We start from the raw sequence: 20,835 nt of genomic DNA on the forward strand, positions 1-20,835 counted from the left end.
AGAAAACACCAAAAAAACCGTCCAGAAATAGCCAAAAATCAGCTCAGAAATAGCCAAAAATCAGCTCAGAATAACACCAAAAATCAGCTCAGAATAACACCAAAAATCAGCCCAGAAATACTCAAAAATCAGCTCAGAAATGTCCAAAAATCAGTTCAGAAATAGCCAAAAAACATCCCTGACAAACCTCAAAATCAGCTCAGAAACACCAAAAAAACAGTCCAGAAATACCCAAAAATCAGCTCAGAAATAGCCAAAAAAAATCCCTGACAAACCCCAAAATCAGCACAGAAATATCCGAAAATCAGCTCAGAAACACCAAAAAAAACGGTCCAGAAATACCCAAAAATCAGTTCAGAAATATCCAAAAACCAGTTCAGAAATACTCAAAAATCAGTCAAGAAACATCCAAAAATCAGCTCAGAATAACTCCAAAATCAGCCCAGAAATACCAAAAATCAGCTCAGAAATATCCAAAAAATCAGTTCAGAAAAGCTCCAAAATCAGTCAAGAAAAGTCCCAAAAACCCACCCTGAAATACCCAAAAATCAGCTCAGAAACACCAAAAAAACAGTCCAGAATAACACCAAAAATCAGCCCAGAAATACTCAAAAATCAGCCCAGAAAAATCCAAAAACCAGCTCAGAAATACCCAACAATCAGCTCAGAAATAGCCAAAAAATATCCCTGACAAACCCCAAAATCAGCTCAGAAACAGCCAAAAATCAGCTCAGAAAAGCTCCAAAAATCAGCTCAGAAATAGCCAAAAATCAGCTCAGAATAACACCAAAAAAACAGTCCAGAAATACCAAAAAAACAGCCCTGACAAACCCCAAAATCAGCTCAGAAACATCCGAAAATCAGCTCAGAATAACACCAAAACCGGCCGAGAAATACCCAAAAATCAGCTCAGAAATATCCAAAAAATCAGCTCAGAATAACACCAAAAAATCAGCTCAGAAATAGCCAAAAAACAGCCCTGACAAACCCCAAAATCAGCACAGAAACATCCAAAAATCAGCCCAGAAATACTCAAAAATTAGTCAAGAAATATCCAAAAATCAGTTCAGAAATAGCCAAAAATCAGCTCAGAAATACCCAAAAACCCACCCAGAATAACCCCAAAATCAGCCAAGAAAAATTCCAAAAATCAGCCCAGAAATACCTAAAAACCCACCCAAAAAAACCCAAAAATCCATCCAGAAAAACCCAAAAATCAGCCCAGAAACACTCAAAAATCAGTCAAGAAATACCTAAAAATCAGCTCAGAAATACTCAAAAACCCACTCAGAAACACCCAAAAATCAGCCAACAAAAATCCTAAAAACCAACCCAGAAACACCCAAAAATCAGCCCAGAAACACCAAAAAACCAGTCCAGAAACATCAAAAAATCAGACCTGACAAACCCCAAAATCAGCACAGAATAACCCCAAAATCAGCCAAGAAAAATCCCAAAAATCAGCCAAGAAAAGTCTCAAAAACCCACCCAGAAATAGGCAAAAACCAGTCCAGAAAAACCCAAAAATCAGCTCAGAAATACCCAAAAACCCACCTAGGATAACCCCAAAATCATCCCTGACAAACCCCAAAATCAGCCAAGAAAAGTCCCAAAAACTGACCCAGAAAAAACCCAAAAACCAACCCAGAAACACCCAAAAATCAGCTCAGAAATCCCCAAAATCAGCCAAGAGAAACACCAAAAACCAACCCTGAAAAACCCAATAATCAGCCCAGAATAACCCCAAAATCAACCCAGTGACACCCAAAAATCAGCCCAGAAATACCCCAAAACCCACCCACAATAACACCAAAATCAGCCAAGAAAAATCCCAAAAACCGACGCAGAAATACGCAAAAATCAGTCAAGAAATACCCAAAAACCCACCCAAAAAAATCCAAAAACCCACCCTGAAAAACCCAAAAATCAGCCCAGAAATACCCAAAAATCATCCCTGACAAACCCAAAATCAGCCCAGAAACATCCGAAAATCAGCCCAGAAACACCCCAAAATCATCCCTGACAAACCCCAAAAACCCACACTAAAAATCCCAAAATCAGCCCAGAAATACCCAAAAAACCCACCCTGAAAAACCCAAAAATTGCTCCTGAAAAACCCCAAAATCATCCCTGACAAACCCCAAAATCAGTCAAGAAAAATCCGAAAATTCTCCCTGAAAAACTCAAAATCCACCCAGAAACACCCAAAAATCAGCTCAGAAATACCAAAAAACCAACCAAAAAAACCCCCAAAATCATCCCTGACAAACCCCAAAATCAGCCCAGAAATACCCAAAAATCACTCAAGAAAAATCCCAAAAACCCACCCAAAAAAATCCAAAAACCCACTCAGAAATACCCAAAAATCAGCCAAGAAAAACCCCAAAATTGTTCCTGACAAACCCCCAAACCAGCCCAGAATAACACCAAAATCAGCCCAGAAATACCCCAAAAATCAGCCAAGAATAACCCCAAAATCATCCCTAACAAACCCCAAATCAGCCAAGAAACACCCAAAAATCAACCCAGAAACACCCAAAATCAGCTCAGAAATACCCAAAAATCAGCTCAGAATAACCCCAAAATCTGCCCAGAAATACCCAAAAAAAAGCCCAGAAACACCCAAAAATCAGCCCAGAAATACCAAAAAATATCCCTGACAAACCCCAAAATCATCCCAGAAATACCCAAAAATCAACCAAGAAAAACCTCAAAAACCGACCCAGAAAAACCCAGAAATCAGCCCAGAAACACCCAAAAACCCACCCTGAAAAACCCAAAAATTGCTCCTGAAAAACCCCAAAATCATCCCTGACAAACCCCAAAATCAGCCAAGAAAAATCCCAAAAACCGACCCAGAAATACCCAAAAATCAGCCCAGAAACACCCAAAATTCCCATTTTTTCACCCAAAATCCCCATTTTTTCACCAAAAATCCTCATTTTTTCACCAAAAAAAATTTCATTTTTTGCCCAAATTTCCCTTTTTTTCCCCCAAACCCCTCCCCCGATTTTTGGGATCCCCCCCAGACCCCAAAACCCCAAAACCCCACCCTAAAATATCATTTAAAATATCATTTTCAAGCCTAAAATTCCCATTTTTTTTCCAAAAATCCCCATTTTTTCACCAAAAAAAATTTCAATTTTTCCCCAAATTTCCTTTTTTCCCCCCAAATCCCAAACCCCATTAAAACATCATTTTCAGGTCAAAAATCCTCATTTTTTATCCCAAAAATTCACATTTTTTCACCCAAAATCCCCATTTTTTCACCAAAAATCCTCATTTTTTCACCAAAAAAAATCAATTTTTGCCCAAATTTCTTTTTTCCCCCCAAATCCCAAACCCCAAACCCCAAATCCCATTAAAACATCATTTTCAGGTCCAAAATCCTCATTTTTTATCCCAAAAATTCACTTTTTTCACCCAAAATCCCCATTTTTTCCCCAAAAATCCTAATTTTTTCACCAAAAAAATTTCATTTTTTTGCCCAAATTTCCTTTTTTTCCCCCAAATCCCCTCATGTCCCCCAAAACCCCAAATCTCACCCTAAAATCCCATTAAAATATCATTTTCAAGCCTAAAATTCCCATTTTTTTCCAAAAAAAAAACTTTTTTAACCAAAAAAAAATCACTTTTTTCACCCAAAAATTCACATTTTTTTACCAAAAATCCTCATTTTTTCACCAAAAAAAATTTCATTTTTTTTACCAAATTTCCTTTTTTCACCCCAAACCCCAAATCCCATTAAAACATCATTTTCACGTCAAAAATCCTCATTTTTTATCCCAAAAATTCACTTTTTTTCACCCAAAATTCCCATTTTTTCACCAAAAATTCCCATTTTTTCACCCCAAATCCTCATTTTTTCACTACAAAAATTTCATTTTTTTCCCAAATTTCCTTTTTTCCCCCCAAATCCCCCCTGCACCCAAAACCCCAAACCCCACCCTAAAATCCCATTAAAATATCATTTTCAAGCCTAAAATTCCCATTTTTTTCCAAAAAAACCCCACTTTTTAAACCAAAAAAAATCACTTTTTTCACCAAAAATCCCCGTTTTTTCACCAAAAATTCCCATTTTTTCACCAAAAAAAATTTCATTTTTTTCCCAAATTTCCTTTTTCCCCCCAAACCCCAAACCCCAAATCCCATTAAAACATCATTTTCAGGTCAAAAATCCTCATTTCTTATCCCAAAAATTCCCATTTTTTCACCATAAATCCTCATTTTTTCACCAAAAAAAAAATCAATTTTTTCCCAAATTTCCCTTTTTTCCCCCCAAGCCCCTCCCCCGATTTTCAGGATCCCCCCCAGACCCAAAAACCCCAAAACCCCACCCTAAAATCCCATTAAAATATCATTTTCAAACCTAAAATTCCCATTTTTTTCCAAAAAAATCACTTTTTTAACAAAAAAAAAATCACTTTTTTCACCAAAAATCCTCATTTTTTCACCAAAAAAAAATTTCAATTTTTTCCCAAATTTCCTTTTTTTCCCCCAAATCCCAAACCCCAAATCCCAAATCCCATTAAAACATCATTTTCAGTCATTTCTTATCCCAAAAATTCACTTTTTTCACCAAAAATCCTCATTTTTTCACCAAAAAAAATTTCATTTTTTTGCCCAAATTTTCTTTTTTCCCTCCAAATCCCAAATCCCATTAAAATATCATTTTCAAGCCTAAAACTCCCATTTTTTTCCAAAAAAATCACTTTTTTCACCCAAAAATCCCCATTTTTTCACCAAAAATCCTCATTTTTTCACCAAAAATTCCCATTTTTTCACCAAAAAAAATTTCATTTTTTGCCCAAATTTCCCTTTTCTCCCCCCAAACCCCAAACCCCAAATCCCATTAAAACATCATTTTCAGGTCAAAAATCCTCATTTTTTATCCCAAAAATTCACTTTTTTTCACCCAAAAATTCCCATTTTTTCACCCAAAATCGCCATTTTTTCACCAAAAATCCTCATTTTTTCACCAAAAAAAATTTCTTTTTTTTGCCCAAATTTCCCTTTTTTCCCCCCAAACCCCTCCCCCGATTTTTGGGGTCCCCCCAACCCAGACCTGGGAGTGGGGGTCGTAGTAGAGCCCGGTGACGGGGTCGTAATAAAAGCCCGAGGTCTCGTCGTACTGGTACTGGGACACGTCAGGGACGGCTGGGGGGAAAATTTGGGGAATTTTTGGGGGGTTTGGGGTCACCCCGAAATTGGGGAGGGGTCTCCTAAATTTTTGGGACCCTCAAAAAGGGAGGGAGGGGGTGGGGGAGGGGTTGAGGGGAAAATGGGGCGGAAATTTTGGTCGGAATTGCCCCAAAATTCTGCCCCAAAATCTCTCCCCACACCCCCCCAAAAAAAAATTTTCTGGGGTCTTCCCCAAAATCCCCCCCAGGACCCCAAAAAATGTCCTCAAATTCCTTTGGGATCCCCCCAAATCCCTCCCAAATCCCCCCAGGACCCCTCAAATTCCCCTCAAATCCCCCCACGACCCCTCAAATCCCCCCAAAATCTCCTCAAATCCCCCCCAGAACCCCCCAAATCCCCTCAGGACCCCTCAATTCCCCCCAGGATCCCCAAAATCCCCCCCAACACCCCCCCAGGACCCCCCAAAATCCCCTCAAATCCCTCCCAGGACCCCCCAAACCCCTCCAGGACCCCTCAAATCCTCCCCATAACCCCCCAAAATCCCCTCAAATCCCCCCAGGAGCCCCAAATCCCCTCACACCCCCCAATTTTTCCCCCAATTCCCACCCATGATCCCCCAAATCCCCCCAATTTTCCACCAGGACTCCCCAAAATCCCTCCCAGGGACCCCTCAGATCCCCCAAATCCCTCCCAGGACCCCAAAAACCCCCTCAGGATCCCCCAAATCTCCTTAAATCCCCCCCCCAAACCCCCCAAAAAGCTCCTCAATTCCTCCCCCAGGAACCCCAAATCCCCCCCAGGACCCCCCAAATCCCCCCAGTTTTCCACCAGGATCCCCCAAAATCCCCCAGGACCCCCCAAAAACCCTCAATTCCCCCCAAGGACCCCCCCAGGATCCCCCAAATCCCCCCAAACCCCCCTCGGAGCCCCCCAAATCCCCCCCAGGACCCCCCAAAATCCCCTTAATTCCCTCCCAGGATCCCCCCAGGACCCCCCAAATCCCCCCAGGATCCCCCAAAATTCCCTCAAATCCCCCCCAGGACCCCCCAAATCTCCCCCAGGACCCCCCAAAATCCCCCCCAGGACCCCTCAAATCCTCCCAGGACCCCCCCAGGACCCCCCAAAATCCCCTCAAATCCCCCCACGACCCCTGAAATCCCCCCCAGGGCTCCCCAGGACCTCCCAAATCCCCCCAAACCCCCCCAAAATCCCCTCAAATCCCCCCCAGGACCCCCCCAGGACCCCCCAAAATCCCCTTAATTCCCCCCCAGGACCCCTCAAATCCCCCAGGACCCCTCCAGGACCCCAAACCCCCCCCCAAAATCTCCTCAAATCCCCCCCAGGACCCCTCCAATTCTCCCAGAAGCCCCCTCGGACCCCCCAAAATCCCCTTAAATCCTCCCCAGGACCCCTCAAATCCCCCCAGGACCCCCCAAATCCCCCCTAGGACCCCCCAAACCCCCCCAGGACCCCTCCCCTCCCCCCGCCCCTCCCCCACTCACGGTACTGCCCGTAGCCGTCGCTGCCGGGGGGTCCCGGGGGGGTCCCCGCCGGGGCCGAGTTTGGGGGTTCAGCCTTGAGAGACCCCGAGTAGCTCTGGGGGGGGGAGGGGAGCGCCCCAAAATGATCCCAAATCCCCCCCAGAATCCCCCCCGGCCCCCTCCCCCACTTTTAGGGATCCCCCTCCTCACTTCCAGCCCCTCCCCCTCCTCATTTCCAGCCCCTCCCCCTCCAATTTTCCCAAATTTTGGGGTCCCTTCCCCATTTTAAGACCCCTCCCCACAAAATTTTTGGGGTCCCCCCTCATTTTGAGACCCCTTCCACTAATTTTGGCTCCATTCCTTTCCCCTCTTCCCACAATTTTTGGGCCCCTTCCCCAAATTTTTGGGGTCCCCCCTCATATCTTAGGACCCTTCCCCAATTCTGAGTCCCCTTCCCCCAAATTTTTGGGGTCTCCCCCAATTTTTGGGCCCCTCCCTCAAATTTTTTGGGTCCCCCCAATTTTTAAGACCCCTCCCCCCCAATTTTTGGGGTTCTTCCCCCAATTTTTGGGGTCCTCCCTCATTTTTGAGACCCCTCCCCCCCAATTTTTGAGGTTCCTCCCAAATTTTCGGACCCCTCCCCCCAATTTTTGGGGTCCCACCTGCCCGGGGGGTCCCGGCGCTGCCCCCGCGGGGGTCTCGGCGGTGGGGGAGGGGTAGGGGGCGGGGCCAGGGGGGGCTCGGGAGGGGAAAGGCCCCGCCCCCCCTGCGGCCCCTCCCCCACCCCCCGCGGGCTCCTGGGGCGGCTCCTCCGGGCCTGGGGGGGGGAGGGGAACGGGAAGTGACGTCATTGGAGAGGGGACACACCTGGGGACACCTGGGGACACCTGAGAAGGAACCTGGGAATACCTGGGGACACCTAGGGACACCTGGGGACACCTGAGAGGGTCAGAGGTCACACCTGGGAACACCTGGGGGGAATGGGTCACACCTGGGGGGTCAGAGGTCACTCCTGGGGACACCTGGGGAGGTCAGAGATCACACCTGGGAACACCTGAGAGAGACCTGGGGACACCTGGGGACACCTGGGGACACCTGGGAGGGTCAGAGGTCACACCTGGGGACACCTGGGGGGGTCAGAGGTCACACCTGGGGACACCTGGGAACACCTGAGAGGGTCAGAGGTCACACCTGGGGACACCTGGGGGGAATGGGTCACACCTGGGGGGTCAGAGGTCACACCTGGGGACACCTGAGAGAGACCTGGGAACACCTGGGGACACCTGGGGACACCTGGGGGGGTCAGAGGTCGCACCCGGGGACACCTGGACACACCTGAAAAGGAACCTGGGAATACCTGGGGACACCTTGGTACACCTGGAGGGGTCAGAGGTCACACCTGGGGACACCTGGGGACACCTGGGGACACCTGGGAGGGTCAGAGGTCACACCTGGGGGGTCAGAGATCACACCTGGGGGGTCAGAGGTCACACCTGGGCACACCCAGCACTCACCTGGGGCGGGGCCCTCAGCCTTGGTGGGGGCGGGGCCGGGCAGGGCGGGGCCGGGGGGCGGGGCCGAGGCTCCTTTCAGGTAGGCGGGGCCATAGAGGGCGGGGCCAGGCCCAGGGAAGGGCTCCTCTGATTGGTAGAAGCCGCTGAAGTCGGAGCTGGGCTCCTCCCCCCCCGCCCAGGGCGTGTCCGAGCCGGGAGCGGCCTGGGGGAGGGGAGGGGACAGCTCAGGACACGCCCCCTTGGGGAGGCCACGCCCACAAAGAAAAACCACACCCACAAAGAGAAAGCCACACCCACCAAGGATAAAACCACACCCATTTGTTGGAAGCCACACCCACAAAGAGAAACCACACCCACAAAGACAAGACCACGCCCCTTTAATGAGAAACCACGCCCACAGAGAGGAAACCACGCCCATTTAACAGGAAGCCACGCCCACAAATAAGAAGCCACGCCCACACCGAACAAACCATGTCCACAGATGAACCACACCCACACACAACAAACCACGCCCACTTAGACTAAGCCATGCCCACACACAACAAACCACGCCCACTTAGAGGAAACCACGCCCACACCCACTCAGACCACACCCACTTAGAGTAGACCACGCCCACAGAGCACAAACCATACCCAGTGTTTAAGCCACACCCCCTCCCGCCAAGCCACACCCCTCACGTTGAGCCACGCCCACACTCAGCTCAGCCCCGCCCCATCCTTTCAAGCTCCGCCCTCAATCCTCAGGCCCCTCCCACTCATTGGCCACGCCCAGGTCACAGCTCAGGCCCCGCCCACCTGTGCAGGTGTGTCAGTGTCTACCTGTGACCGAGCCCACCTGTGCAGGTGTGTGTCACCTGTGACAGTGCCCCTCACCTGTGACAGTGCCCCTCACCTGTGACAGTGTCCCTCACCTGTCCAGGTGTGTCCCTCACCTGTGACAGTGTCCCTCACCTGTCTCAGTGTCCCTCACCTGTCTCAGTGTCCCTCACCTGTGACAGTGCCCCTCACCTGTCCAGGTGTGTCCCTCACCTGTGACAGTGCCCCTCACCTGTGACAGTGTCCCTCACCTGTGACAGTGTCCCTCACCTGTTCAGGTGTGTCCCTCACCTGTGACAGTGTCCCTCACCTGTCTCAGTGTCCCTCACCTGTGACAGTGCCCCTCACCTGTGACAGTGCCCCTCACCTGTGTCAGTGTCCCTCACCTGTCTCAGTGTCCCTCACCTGTGACAGTGCCCCTCACCTGTGACAGTGCCCCTCACCTGTGACAGTGTCCCTCACCTGTTCAGGTGTGTCCCTCACCTGTGACAGTGCCCCTCACCTGTGACAGTGCCCCTCACCTGTGACAGTGTCCCTCACCTGTGACAGTGTCCCTCACCTGTCCAGGTGTGTCCCTCACCTGTGACAGTGCCCCTCACCTGTGACAGTGTCCCTCACCTGTGACAGTGCCCCTCACCTGTGACAGTGTCCCTCACCTGTGACAGTGTCCCTCACCTGTTCAGGTGTCCCCCTCACCTGTGACAGTGCCCCTCACCTGTGACAGTGTCCCTCACCTGTGACAGTGCCCCTCACCTGTGACAGTGCCCCTCACCTGTGACAGTGCCCCTCACCTGTCTCAGTGTCCCTCACCTGTCCAGGTGTGTCCCTCACCTGTGACAGTGTCCCTCACCTGTGACAGTGCCCCTCACCTGTGACAGTGTCCCTCACCTGTGACAGTGTCCCTCACCTGTGACAGTGTCCCTCACCTGTCCAGGTGTGTCCCTCACCTGTGACAGTGTCCCTCACCTGTGACAGTGCCCCTCACCTGTCTCAGTGTCCCTCACCTGTCCAGGTGCCCCTCACCTGTGACAGTGCCCCTCACCTGTCTCAGTGCCCCTCACCTGTGACAGTGTCCCTCACCTGTGACAGTGCCTCTCACCTGTTCAGGTGTCCCCCTCACCTGTGACAGTGCCCCTCACCTATCCAGGTGTCCCTCACCTGTGACAGTGTCCCTCACCTGTGACAGTGCCCCTCACCTGTGACAGTGCCCCTCACCTGTGTCAGTGTCCCTCACCTGTGACAGTGCCCCTCACCTGTGTCAGTGTCCCTCACCTGTCAGTGTCCCTCACCTGTGACAGTGTCCCTCACCTGTCTCAGTGTCCCTCACCTGTGACAGTGCCCCTCACCTGTGTCAGTGCCCCTCACCTGTGACAGTGTCCCTCACCTGTCCAGGTGTGTCCCTCACCTGTGACAGTGCCCCTCACCTGTGACAGTGCCCCTCACCTGTGACAGTGCCCCTCACCTGTGACAGTGTCCCTCACCTGTCCAGGTGTGTCCCTCACCTGTGACAGTGTCCCTCACCTGTGACAGTGCCCCTCACCTGTCCAGGTGTGTCCCTCACCTGTGACAGTGTCCCTCACCTGTCCAGGTGTGTGTCACCTGTGTCAGTGTCCCTCACCTGTGACCGTGTCCCTCACCTGTGACAGTGTCCCTCACCTGTGACAGTGCCCCTCACCTGTGACAGTGTCCCTCACCTGTCCAGGTGTGTCCCTCACCTGTGACAGTGTCCCTCACTTGTGACAGTGTCCCTCACCTGTGACAGTGCCCCTCACCTGTGTCAGTGTCCCTCACCTGTGACAGTGTCCCTCACCTGTCCAGGTGTGTCCCTCACCTGTGACAGTGCCCCTCACCTGTCCAGGTGTGTCCCTCACCTGTGACAGTGCCCCTCACCTGTGACAGTGCCCCTCACCTGTCCAGGTGTGTCCCTCACCTGTGACAGTGCCCCTCACCTGTGACAGTGCCCCTCACCTGTCCAGGTGTGTCCCTCACCTGTGACAGTGCCCCTCACCTGTGACAGTGCCCCTCACCTGTGACAGTGCCCCTCACCTGTGCAGGTGTGTCCCTCACCTGTGACAGTGTCCCTCACCTGTGACAGTGCCCCTCACCTGTGACAGTGCCCCTCACCTGTGCAGGTGTGTCCCTCACCTGTGACAGTGCCCCTCACCTGTGACAGTGTCCCTCACCTGTGTCAGTGTCCCTCACCTGTCCAGGTGTGTCCCTCACCTGTGACAGTGTCCCTCACCTGTCTCAGTGTCCCTCACCTGTCTCAGTGCCCCTCACCTGTGACAGTGTCCCTCACCTGTGACAGTGCCCCTCACCTGTCCAGGTGTGTCCCTCACCTGTGACAGTGCCCCTCACCTGTGACAGTGCCCCTCACCTGTCCAGGTGTCCCTCACCTGTGACAGTGTCCCTCACCTGTGACAGTGCCCCTCACCTGTGACAGTGCCCCTCACCTGTCCAGGTGTCCCTCACCTGTGACAGTGCCCCTCACCTGTGACAGTGTCCCTCACCTGTGTCAGTGCCCCTCACCTGTCTCAGTGCCCCTCACCTGTGACAGTGCCCCTCACCTGTGTCAGTGCCCCTCACCTGTGACAGTGTCCCTCACCTGTGCAGGTGTGTCCCTCACCTGTGACAGTGCCCCTCACCTGTGACAGTGTCCCTCACCTGTCTCAGTGTCCCTCACCTGTTCAGGTGTCCCTCACCTGTGACAGTGCCCACTGTGCCGCAGCGATGGCCGTGGAGGCGACGGAGGCGGCGCTGGCGCGGGGGGGCCCCTCCCCAGGCCCCGCCCCCTGCACGTCCCTGTGGGCGGAGCCTCGACTCAGGGGCGGGGCCTGGACCAGGTGCAGTGCCCAGGTGTGTGCCCATGCCCAGGTGTGCCCTCAGGTGTGCCCAGGTGTGTGCCCAGGTGTGCCCAGGTGTGCCCAGGTGTGTCCCCAGGTGTGTCCCCAGGTGTGTGCCCATGCCCAGGTGTGTCCCCAGGTGTGTCCCCAGCTGTCCCCAGGTGTGTCCCCAGGTGTGCCCAGGTTTGTCCCCAGGTGCCCAGGTGTGTCCCCAGGTGTGTCCCCAGCTGTCCCCAGGTGTCCCCAGGTGTCCCCTCACCTCTTGGAGCCCTTGGCGAACTCCACGTTGATGCTCTTGCCGTCGATGTGCAGGGGGGGGTGCAGGGCCTGCAACATCTGCAGCAGCTGCGCGGCCTCCTGGGGGGCAGGGGTCAGGGGACTGGGGATACTGGGAGGGACTGGGAGGGACTGGGAGGGACTGGGAGCACTGGGGAGCACTGGGTCCAGGTGGTCCCACTGCCTCTGGGTCCTTCCCAGTCGCTCCCAGTGCCCCCCAGTCCATCCCAGTTCCTCCCAGTGCCACCACCACGATGGGTGCCAGTCCTCCCAGTCCATCCCAGTATCCTCCAGTCTCTGTTCCTCCTTCCCAGTCCCCCCCAGTGTCCCCCAGTTCCTCACCCAGTCACTCCCAGTTCCTCCCAGTATCCCCCAATCCCTTCCCAGTTCCCCCAGTCCCCTGAACTTGCTCCCATTCCCCTTCCCAGTCACTCCCAGTCGTTCCCAGTCTCCTCCCAGTCCTCCCCAGTCTCCTCCACTCCCATCCCAGTAACTCCCAGTCCCTCCCAGTCCCCCCAGTCCCCTCCCAGTGTCCCCCAATCCCTCCCAGTCACTCCCAGTCCCCTCCCAATCTCCTTCCACTCCCCCCAATCCTCTCCCAGTCTCTTCCCACGTCCCCCAGTCCCTCTCCCAGTCCCTCCCAGTCCTTCCCAGTCCATCCCAGTCCTCTCCCAGTCCTTCCCAGTCCCTCTCAGTCCCCACCAGTGTCCCCCCAGTCCCTCCCAGTTCCCCTCCCAGTGCTCCCCACTCCCTCCCAGTCACTCCCAGTTCCCTCCCAATCTCCTTCCACTCACTCCCAGTCACTCCTAGTAATTCCCAATCCCCTCCCAGTCCCTCCCAGTGTCCCCCAATCCCTCTCCCAGTCCCTCTCAGTCCTTCCCAGTCCATCCCAGTCCATCCCAGTCCTCCCAAGTCCCTCCCAGTCCCCACCAGTGACCCCCCAGTCCCTCCCAGTTCCCCTCCCAGTGTCCCCCAATCTCCTTCCACTCACTCCCAGTCACTCCTAGTAATTCCCAGTCCCTCCCAGTCCCTCCCAGTGTCCCCTACTCCTCCCAGTTTCCCCCCAGTCCCCTCCCAGTCCCTCCCCACTCTCCCCCACTCCCTCCCAGTCCCCCCCAGTGTCCCCTAATCCCTTTCCCAGTCCCCCCAGTCGCTCCCAGTCCCCCCCAATGTCCCCTAATCCCTCTCCCACTCCCCTCCCAGTCCCTCCCAGTGTCCCCCACTCCCCTCCCAGTCCCTCCCAGTGGCTCCCAGTGGTTCCCAGTGTCCCCCACTCCCCTCCCAGTGGCTCCCAGTCCCTCCCAGTGTCCCCCACTCCCCTCCCAGTGTCCCCTAATCCCTCTCCCAGTCCCTCCCAGTCCCCCCCAGTGTCCCCCACTCCCTCCCAGTCCCCCCCTGTGTCCCCTAATCCCTCTCCCAGTCCCCCCCAGTGTTCTTCCCAGTCCCTCCCAGTCCCCCCCAGTGTCCCCCACTCCCCTCCCAGTTGCCCCCAGTGGCTCCCAGTGCCCCCAGTGCCCCCAGTACCACGATGGTGCTGAGCTGCACGAAGGCGAAGCCGCGGTTCAGCTGCGTCTGCCGATCCTTGATCACGCGAACGTTGGCGGCCGAGAGCGCGGCAAAGGGGGCGAGCGCGGCCAGGATGGACTCCAGGCTGCTCTGGGGGTGCAGGTTCCGCAGGATGATGGCTGGGGGGACAGAGGGACACACCTGGGGACACCTGGGATACACCTGGGAGCACTGGGATACACCTGGGGGCACTGGGGGCACTGTGCCAGGATGGGCTCCAGGCTGCTCTGGGGGTGCAGGTTCCGCAGGATGATGGCTGGGGGGGGGACAGGGACACACCTGGGGACACCTGAGATACACCTGGGATACACCTGGGGATACCTGGATACACCTGAGTGCACCTGGGATAGCTGGGACACCTGGGGACACTGTGCCAGGATGGACTCCAGGCTGCTCTGGGGGTGCAGGTTCCGCAGGATGATGGCTGGGGGGGACAGGGACACACCTGAGATACACCTGGGCACACCTGGGCACACCTGAGAGCACCTGGATACACCTGGGGACACTGGGGTACACTCAGGGACACTGGGGGACACTGTGCCAGGATGGACTCCAGGCTGCTCTGGGGGTGCAGGTTCCGCAGGATGATGGCTGGGGGGGGGACAGGGGGACACCTGAGAGCACCTGGGGACACCTGGATACACCTGGGGTACACCTGGGGGTACCTTGATACACCTGAGTACACCTGGAGATACCTGGATACACCTGAGATATACCTGAGATACATCTGGGGGTACGTGGATACACCTGAGCACACCTGGGATACACCTGAGAGCACCTGGATACACCTGGGATACACCTGGATACACCTGAGAGCACCTGGATACACCTGAGCACACCTGGATACACCTGGGATACACCTGAGATACACCTGGATACACCTGGGGATACCTGGATATACCTGAGATACACCTGGGGGTAGCTGGATACACCTGAGAGCACCTGGATACACCTGGGGATACCTGGATACACCTGAAATACACCTGGGGGCACCTGAGATACACCTGAGCACACCTGGATACACCTGGGGTACACCTGGGACACACCTGGATACACCTGGGGGCACTGGGGACACTCAGGGACATTGGGGACACTGTGCCAGGATGGACTCCAGGCTGCTCTGGGGGTGCAGGTTCTGCAGGATGATGGCTGGGGGGGAGAGGGGCACACCTGGGCACACCTGAGAGCACCTGAGATACACCTGGGGACACTGGGATACACCTGGGGTACACCTGGGACACACCTGGATACACCTGAGAGCACCTGAATGCACCTGAGATACACCTGGGATACACCTGGGATACACCTGAGATACACCTGAGAGCATCTGGGGGCACCTGGGGACACCTGAGCACACCTGGGATCCCCCCAAAATCCCCTAGAACCCCAAAAAAATAATAATTAAAAAAATCCCCCCAAAATAGCCTAAAAAACCCCTCCTAATTAAAAAAAAAATCCCCAAAATTTCCCCCCAAAATCCCCTAAAAAACCCCAAAAATTTAAAAAAAAATCCCCAAATCACGAAAATTCCCCCCAAAAAATCCCAAAAAATCATGAAAATCCCAAAAAAAATCCCAATTTTTTTTTTAAAAATCCCCATAAAAATCACAAAAATTCCCCAAATTTTTTTTTTAAATCCCAAAAAATCACGAAAATTCCTCCAAAAAATCCCAAAAAAATCCCAAAAAATCATGAAAATTCCCCCAAAAAATCCCCAAAAATTTTTTTAAAAATCAAAAAAAATCACGAAAATTTTTCAAAATTTTTTCAAAAAAATCCCAAAAAAATCACAAAAATTCCCCCCAAATATAAAAAAAAAATCCCAAAAAATCACAAAAATTCCCCCCCAAAAATAAAAAAAATCCCAAAAAATCAAGAAAATTCCGCCAAAAATTCACAAAAAATTTTTTTAAAAATCCAAAAAAATCACGAAAATTCCCCCAAAAAATCCCAATTTCTTTTTTTTTAAATCCCCATAAAATCACGAAAATTCCCCAAAAATGTTTTTTTAAAAATCCCAAAAAATCACGAAAATTCCCCACAAAAAATCCCCAAAAAATTTTTTAAAAATCCCCAAAAAAATTTTTAAAAAACAAAAAAATCCCAAAAAATGTTTTAAAAAATTCCCAAAAAATTTTTTAAAAAATACCAAAAAATCCACGAATATTCCCCAAAAAAATCCCAAAAAATTTTTTAAAAAACCCCAAAAAATTTAAAAAAAAATCCCAAAAAATCACGAATATTCCCCAAAAAATCCCAAAAAAATCCCAAAAAATCACAAAAATCCCCCTAAAAAAGCCCAAAAAATTTTTTTAAAAATCCCAAAAAAATCACGAATATTCCCCAAAAAAATCACAAAATTTTTTTTTAAAAATCCCAAAAATTTTTTTAAAAAATCCCAAAAAATCACGAAAATTCCTCCAAAAAATCCAAAAAAAATCCCAAAAAATCACAAATATCCCCCCAAAATTCCCCCCCAAAAATAAAAAAAAATCCCAAAAAATCAAGAAAATTCCCCCAAAAAATCCCAAAAAATTTTTTTAAAAATCCCCAAAAATCACGAAAATTCCCCCAAAAAATCCCAAAAAAACTCCAAACAAATCACAAATATCCCCCCCAAAATAAAAAAAATCCCTAAAAAAAAATCCCAAAATTTTTTTTAAAAATCCCAAAAATTTAAGAAAATTCTCCCCAAAAAATCCCAAAAATTTTTTTTAAAAATCCCCAAAAGTCATGAAAATTTTTCAAAATTTTTTCAAAAAAACCCCAAAAAAACCACAAAAATTCCCCCCAAAAATCACAAAAAAAATCCCAAAAAATCAAGAAAATTCTCCCAAAAAATCACAAAAAAATTTTTTAAAAATCCCAAAAAAATTTTTAAAAATCCCAAAAAAATCCCAAAAATTCCCCCCAAAAAAAACCCCAAAAAATTTTTTAAAAAATCCAAAAAAAATTTTAAAAAATCCCAAAAAATCACGAAAATTCCCCAAAAAAATCCCAAAAAAATCCCAAAAAATCACGAAAATCCCCCAAAAAAATCCCCAAAAAATGCCCAAATCCCCCAAGCCCCTCCCCCGCCCCTCCCCCGCCCCTGCCCCTCCCCGCCCCTCCCCCACTCACTGTCATTGGCGTTGTCCCCGGGCTCGCTGCCCCCCTGGCTCCCCCCGTGGGGCCCCCCCAGGTTGGCTCCGTAGGGTTGGGGGAGGGGCAGCAGCCCCGCCCCTCCCCCCCCCGGGCCCAGCTCGGCCCTGGGACCCCCCGGACCCCTCTGCTCGGCCTCTGGCAAAAATCAAAATAAATAAAAATAAAATAAATATAAAATAGAGAGTTAGGGGAAAGGGACAGAATACGAAAATAATAAAAAAAACAAAAAAAAAGCCCCAAAAAACAACAAAAAACCCAAATAATAAAAAAAAAAAAAAAAACGAAAAATAAAAAACCAACAAAAACCCCAAATAATAAAACAAAAAAAACCCCAAAAATAAAAAACAACAAAAGCCCCAAATAATAAAACAAAAAAACCCCAAAACCAAAAAAAAACCCACAAAAAACCCAAATAATAAAACAAAAAAACCCAAAAACCCAAAAATCCCCCCCAAAAAACCCAAAAAATAAATAAAAAAACCCAAAAACCCAAAAACCCCCAAAAATAGAGAGTTAGAGGAAATAGATAAAGTAGCAAAATAACCAAAAAAATCCTCAAAAAAATAAAATAAGAGAGTTAGGGGAAAAAAATAAAATAGTAAAATAATAAAAAAATAAAATAGAGAGTTGGGGGAAAGAGATAAAATAGTAAAATAATAAAAAAAACAAAAAACAAAAATAAAAAATAAAAAAACAACCAAAAAACCCCAAAAAACAAAACAAAACAAAGCCAAAAAACAAAAAAAAACCAAAATAGAGAGTTAGAGGAAATAGATAAAACAGTAAAATAAACAAAAAAATAAAAGAGAGGGTTGGGGGACAGAGATAAAATAGTAAAATAAACAAAAAAATAAAAAACAAAAATTAAACAAAACCCAAAAAACCCCCAAAAACAAAAAAAAACCCCACAAAAAACCCAAATAATAAAACAAAAAAAACCCAAAATAAAAAAAAACAACAAAAAACCCAAATAATAAAACAAAAAATCCAAAAAATAAAACAAAAAAAAAAAAAAACAAAAAACCACAAAAACTCAAATAAAACAAAAAAAAAAACCCAAAACAAAAAAAAACCCACAAAAAACCCAAAAAATAAATTAAAAAAACCCAAAAACCCAAAAAAAACCAAAAATACAGAATTAGAGGAAATAGATAAAATAGCAAAATAACCAAAAAAAATCCCCAAAAAAATAAAATAAGAGAGTTAGGGGAAAGAAATAAAATAGTAAAATAATAAAAAAATAAAATAGAGAGTTAGAGGAAAGAGATAAAATAGTAAAATAAACAAAAAAACAAAAAACAAAAATAAAAAAAACCAAAAACCCCCAAAAAACCCCAAAAAACAAAACAAAAAAAACCCCACAAAAAACCCAAAAAATAAATTAAAAAAACCCAAAAACCCAAAAAAACCCCAAAAATACAGAGTTAGAGGAAAGAGATAAAATAGCAAAATTAACAAAAAAATCCTCAAAAAAATAAAATAAGAGAGTTAGGGGAAAGAAATAAAATAGTAAAGTAATAAAAAAATAAAATAGAGAGTTAGGAGAAAGAGATAAAATAGCAAAATAATAAAAAAAAAACCCAAAAATTAAAATAGAGAGTTAGAGGAAATAAATAAAATAGCAAAATAAAATAAAGAGTTAGGGGAAAGGGATAAAAGAGTAAAATAATAAAAAAATAAAATAGAGAGTTAAAGGATAAAATAGGAAAACAATAAAAAAAATGAAACAGAAAGTTAGAGGAAATAGATAAAATAGGAAAGTAAACAAAATAATAAAATAAAGAGTTAGAGGAAAGAGATAAAATAGGAAAATAATAAAAAAAACCCCAAAAACTCCAAAAAACGAAAACTCAAAAAAAACCCCCAAGAAAAAAACCAAACTCCCCCCCAAAACCTCCCCAAAAACACCCCAAAAACCAAAAATAAACCCAAAAAAACCTAAAAAATCCCCAAAAAAACAAAACAAAAAACCCCCAAAAAACTCCAAAAAACCAAACAAAACAAAAAAAACCCAAACCCCCCCAAAAAACCCCAAAAACAAAAAAAACCCCAAACCCCTCCTCCCAAAAAACCCAAAAAAATCCCCCTAAAAAAGCTCCAAAACATCCCAAACCCCCCCCAAGAACCAGAAAAAAAAACCCAAAAAAACCCCAAAAAAACCCCAAAAACCCCCCCAAAAAACCCCAAAAAACCCCAAAAAAAACCCAAAACCCCCCAAAAAAACAAAACAAAAAAAACCCCAAAACACAAAAAAACCAAAAACCCCAAAAAAAAAACCCTCCCCCAAAAATCCTAAAAACCCCAAATTCAGGGACTGACCCCAAACCGGGGTTCCCCCAATAATTTTGGGGTTTTTTTGTTTTTGGGGTGGATTTGGGGGATTTGGGGTCACTCACCGGCCTTGGGGACCCCGCACTTGAAACATTTCTCACGGCGCTTGAAGTTCTGCACCCCGCACTGGGAACACAAAAATCCCAAAAAATCCCAAATGTGACCCCAAAATCAGGGATTGAACCCCAAAAAATCCCAAATGTCAGACCCCAAAATAAACCAGAATCAGGGATTGAACCCCAAAATATCCCAAAAATCCCAAATGTCAGACCCCAAAATAACCCAAAATCAGGGATTGAACCCCAAAAAAACTCAAATGTGACCCCAAAATAACCCAAAATCAGGAACTGAACCCCAAAAAAATCCCAAATGTGAGCCCAAAATCAGGGATTGAACCCAAAAAATCCCAAATGTGGGGATTGAACCCTAAAAATCCCAAATGCCAGATCCCAAATGTGACACCCCACACTGGGAACCAGAAAAAAACCCAAAAATCCCAAATGTGGGGATTGAACCCCAAAAAATCCCCAAAAAATCCAAAATGTGACCCCAAAATAACCCAAAATCAGGGATTGAACCCAAAAAAAATCCCAAATGTGGGGATTGAACCCAAAAAAAATCCCAAATGTGAGACACTAAATGTGAGACCCGCACTGGAAACCACAAAAAAAACCAAAAATCCCAAATGTCAGACCCCAAAATAAACCAGAATCAGGGATTGAATCCCAAAAAAACCCAAAAAAACCCAAATGTGACCCCAAAATAACCCAAAATCAGGGATTGAACCCCAAAAATCCCAAATGTGAGACCTCAAAATCGGGGATTGAACCCCCAAAAATCCCAAATGTCAGACCCCAAATTTGAGACCCTGCACTGGGAACCCTGAAAAATCCCAAATGTCAGACCCCAAAATAACCCAAAATCAGGGACTGAACCCCAAAAAATCCCAAATGTGAGACACCAAAATCGGGGATTGAACCCCAAAAATCCCAAATGTCAGACCCCAAATGTGAAACCCCGCACTGGGAACCACAAAAACCCCAAAAATCCCAAATGTCAGATCCCAAAATAAACCAGAATCAGGGATTGAATCCCAAAAAAACCCAAAAAACCCCAAATGTGACCCCAAAATAACCCAAAATCAGGGATTGAACCCCAAAAAATCCCAAATGTGGGGATTGAACCCAAAAAAAAATCCCAAATGTGAGACACTAAATGTGAGACCCTGCACTGGGAACCACAAAAACCCCAAAAATCCCAAATGTCAGACCCCAAAATAACCCAAAATCAGGAACTGAACCCCAAAAAAAACCAAATGTGACCCCAAAATCAGGGATTGAACCCAAAAAATCCCAAATGTGGGGATTGAATCCCAAAAAAATCCTCAAAAATCCCAAATGTGGGGATTGAACCCCAAAAAATCCCAAATGTGACCCCAAAATAACCCAAAATCGGGGATTGAACCCCAAAATATCCCAAAAATCCCAAATGTGACCCCAAAATCAGGGATTGAACCCCAAAATATCCCAAATATCAGACCCCAAAATAACCCAAAATCAGGGATTGAACTCCCAAAAAATCCCAAATGTGAGACACCAAAATAACCCAAAATCAGGGACTGAACCCCAAAAATCCTAAATGTGACCCCAAAATAACCCAAAGTCAGGGATTGAACCCCAAAAAATCCCAAAAATCCCAAATGTCAGACCCCAAAGTCAGGGA

General features: G+C 47.9%; 1 protein-coding gene across 1 annotated transcript in view; it reads right to left on the bottom strand.

Moving 5' to 3' along the window:
* The window catches only part of LOC117009221 (RNA-binding protein 10-like), a 68,276-nt gene that overhangs the window by 18,363 nt on the left and 29,078 nt on the right, over positions 1 to 20,835 (bottom strand). Inside the window, 9 exon segments of the mRNA XM_033083461.2 lie at positions 5,057 to 5,157; positions 6,645 to 6,738; positions 7,286 to 7,440; positions 8,138 to 8,339; positions 11,656 to 11,755; positions 12,056 to 12,153; positions 13,597 to 13,757; positions 16,759 to 16,917; positions 19,179 to 19,239. Coding sequence (XP_032939352.1) covers positions 5,057 to 5,157; positions 6,645 to 6,738; positions 7,286 to 7,440; positions 8,138 to 8,339; positions 11,656 to 11,755; positions 12,056 to 12,153; positions 13,597 to 13,757; positions 16,759 to 16,917; positions 19,179 to 19,239 — 1,131 coding nt within the window.

This window comes from Catharus ustulatus, chromosome 32, assembly GCF_009819885.2.
Source record: "Catharus ustulatus isolate bCatUst1 chromosome 32, bCatUst1.pri.v2, whole genome shotgun sequence".
NCBI lineage: Eukaryota > Metazoa > Chordata > Aves > Passeriformes > Turdidae > Catharus > Catharus ustulatus.